This window comes from Podarcis pityusensis, assembly GCF_964106645.2.
Source record: "Podarcis pityusensis genome assembly, chromosome: 13".
Lineage (NCBI taxonomy): Eukaryota > Metazoa > Chordata > Lepidosauria > Squamata > Lacertidae > Podarcis > Podarcis pityusensis.
The window spans coordinates 3,429,340-3,432,088 of NC_138038.1; the positions used below are offsets into that span (position 1 = coordinate 3,429,340).

The following is a 2,749-nucleotide window of genomic DNA, read 5'->3' on the forward strand; positions in this document are numbered from 1 at the left end:
TGCATGAACTTCTGTTTCCGATAGTTAAAACAGTTGTGCCTCTACCTAATTACACCTACAAATCACAGGTGTAAATACTCAGGTTTTTAAGAGCTTATATCACATAACCATTGCAAAAGGCTGCTGAGTACTGCTGTTGCTGAAAACAGACCTCTGCTCTGTTGAGGCCACAGTTATTTTGAAATACATGTTTTAGGAAATCATGACTATCCTTATTAAATGAGATGATAAATGATGGTAGACAAGCTTACCTGAAAGGCAGCTTGCATGCCACTACCAGTGTTCCTGTGCAATATGTAATCAGTGCGCAGGTGTTCTGCATGTGTGCCCTGGGGTCTACCACCAGAATTGGCTAGGGAAGTAAAACCTGGTCTGCAGTCCAGGAGACTTGGGTGTGCACCCAAGAAAAAAAATCCTCTGCAGGGAAACTTGACAGAGAAAGTTTTCTCTGGAGGCAGAACTCAGAAACCTTTAAAAACCACTAGTCATACACAGCTTACCACAGCTTAAAAACTCACATTAGTTCCAGGGAGCAGGCTTGCTCCCTTTAAAACATTGCTGTACCAATGACAAATTGCAGTCATATGAAAAACAAGCATAAAAGATAAGCAGGACACACATCATTTGCTATTTCATATCCAGATATGAGTTTCAGGCTATTATTTGGTTGGAATGAACCAAGAAGGGGATTTTTTATTTTAAAAAATAAGAATCTATAATTGCAAGCAAACTCCAAATCCTGGGAGAGATATAGTGGCTGGTTGCTATCTGTTGGAACTAGTTATTTGACAGTGGGATTTTTTGTTTTGTTTGGTTCTTTTCTTTTTTCACAAAAATTGCATTTTCTGTTTGTCCATTCACTATTTTTTTCTTATTAAATTTATGTTGCTTTAAACAGTGGCGCCATAATGCATCTCTGTTTGCCTCACAATCTTTTGAATTTAATCCATTTGCCTGCCATATTCACCCACTATTGCACTCCTTGGACACAAAAGCTTTAATGAGGAATTGAACAGAATGCAAATGCAATACTTTTTAAAACCTACTATTTAAAAGTGTGTTGTTTTAATTGTATAGGGCTAAGCACTATTTTTAGTATCGTGTGTCATTTCTGTACTCTGTAGACTTTTCTCTCTCTCAACCTTAGTACCTTTGCACTACCGTTTTGTCACTGTAACCAATTGTAGAACTGCCATTATTGCAAACAATTTGCACTTAACCAAACAGTCTCCATGTCTGTATATACTGAAGGGGGAGAAATGGAAATACTGTCAAGCGGCTTCGGGTATTCAACAGCTCTAGAAACCTGCTGTAAAAACTGTTAAGAACTATTATAACTGTGTTTATAAATTGAAGTAAATCAATGTGAGAATTTGCTTGGATTGAAATGCTGTTCTATGCCGGTTGTACTCAAGTGTTTTTTAAAATGGTGAGAAGTTTTTCTTCCTGTTTTTCTTTTCTTTTTTTGCCCCCCTTCCCCTGATTTTTGTTCCTGCATTTCAGGCTCTCTTCAGAAGTCACTGGCCTCGGGGCTCTGTAATGTGTCCCAGCATGCACTAGGGCTTGAGCTCCCTGACAGGACTTTTCTAAAGCCTCATGAGACAATGCTTTCTATGGACTAATCAACAGAGGAAGTGGTCCTTTCTAACTTTATTACTCTTCCAAGATCTCAAAATAAACACTTTTACTCTAAGCAACTGTGCTTCCCAACTCCTGTGTTGCTTTCATTGCTATTCTGGTTTAATAATCTTGAGGCTCAGCAAGGAACAGTAACAGATGATTATTATTTTTAAAAATTTCTGTAGATGTTCATGCTCTGGCCAGTCTGTACAAAGCATGGGCTGTTGATGTTTTAAACCACTATATATTAAGTATAGACTTGATAAACTAAATAAGCTGTTTTTTATAAATAAAGGTTTTCCTGACTTTAAAAACCACATCTTAGCTTTGTGCATACAAATAGCTGTTGTGATTTTTAACTTTGTAACGAAGATGTTGATCAAATACTATTTTTGTGACTTGTCACCAATGAGTTCAGACCTATGGCTTGTTTTGCATTAACAATTAAAAGTTTGACATAATTGCAATTAGGCCTGGTGCTTATTGGGGGAAAGCATTACAACCTAATATGGCATCTTAAAGAGTATTGCACAATAATTTGCTTAATGGGAACTTTCAGCCAACATGTTGAGTGAGTGGCTTAATAAAAAAAACACAGGTATCATCCATGTGGAAATGGTTTTCTACATACCGATAGCATTTTGAATAGGATATTATTATGTTTGCAAAAGCTTGCTGGGTCTGTGGGAGGTTCTGGAGAGAATCCATGTCCAGCATGGCATGTCCATGAGCACAAGAGAGCTTCAGGTACATTTCACAAAAATCAGGTTGCTATACCACATAAGAACTACTTGTGGAGCTGAGGGGTGTCAAGAAACAATTTAATATGACAGTGGTAGCAGAAGTGCTATTAAAAGAAAAGACACAAAGAATGCCACTGGGCTGAAACAAATCCCTTAGATAAACCCAGGTAGCTCTTTGGATGATGAACAATTGCTTTAAAAATACAGGTATCCAGGACATAACTGATGGATTAATAGGCCTTTCCTTACTGTTGACATTCATACTACTGTTTGACTTCAGGAAGTATTACTAGGCAATATCCAAACATAATTCTTATAGGTTAGGGCCAAGTGCTGAAACTGACAGCAGCGCTTATACCACAGTAAAAAAACAAAACCACTTCTCC

The 2,749-nt window shown here is 37.5% G+C and overlaps 1 protein-coding gene across 5 annotated transcripts in view; it reads left to right on the forward strand.

Moving 5' to 3' along the window:
• The window catches only part of LOC308460452 (poly(rC)-binding protein 3-like), an 89,990-nt gene that overhangs the window by 82,763 nt on the left and 4,478 nt on the right, over positions 1 to 2,749 (forward strand). For 3 of the 5 annotated variants that reach the window (XM_080976884.1, XM_080976886.1, XM_080976885.1), the window contains exon 13: positions 1 to 1,710. This exon is cut by the window's left edge and continues 1,811 nt beyond it. The exons of 1 other annotated variant lie outside the window; for it this stretch is intronic. Coding sequence is in view for 1 of the 4 variants with exons in the window: in XM_080976890.1 (XP_080833016.1) it covers positions 1,504 to 1,540 (37 nt within the window). In the remaining 3 variants the exon portion in view is untranslated. Of the gene's footprint in view, positions 1,711 to 2,749 lie in introns of those variants that run through there. One more of the 5 variants, XM_080976890.1, reaches the window with a different exon arrangement.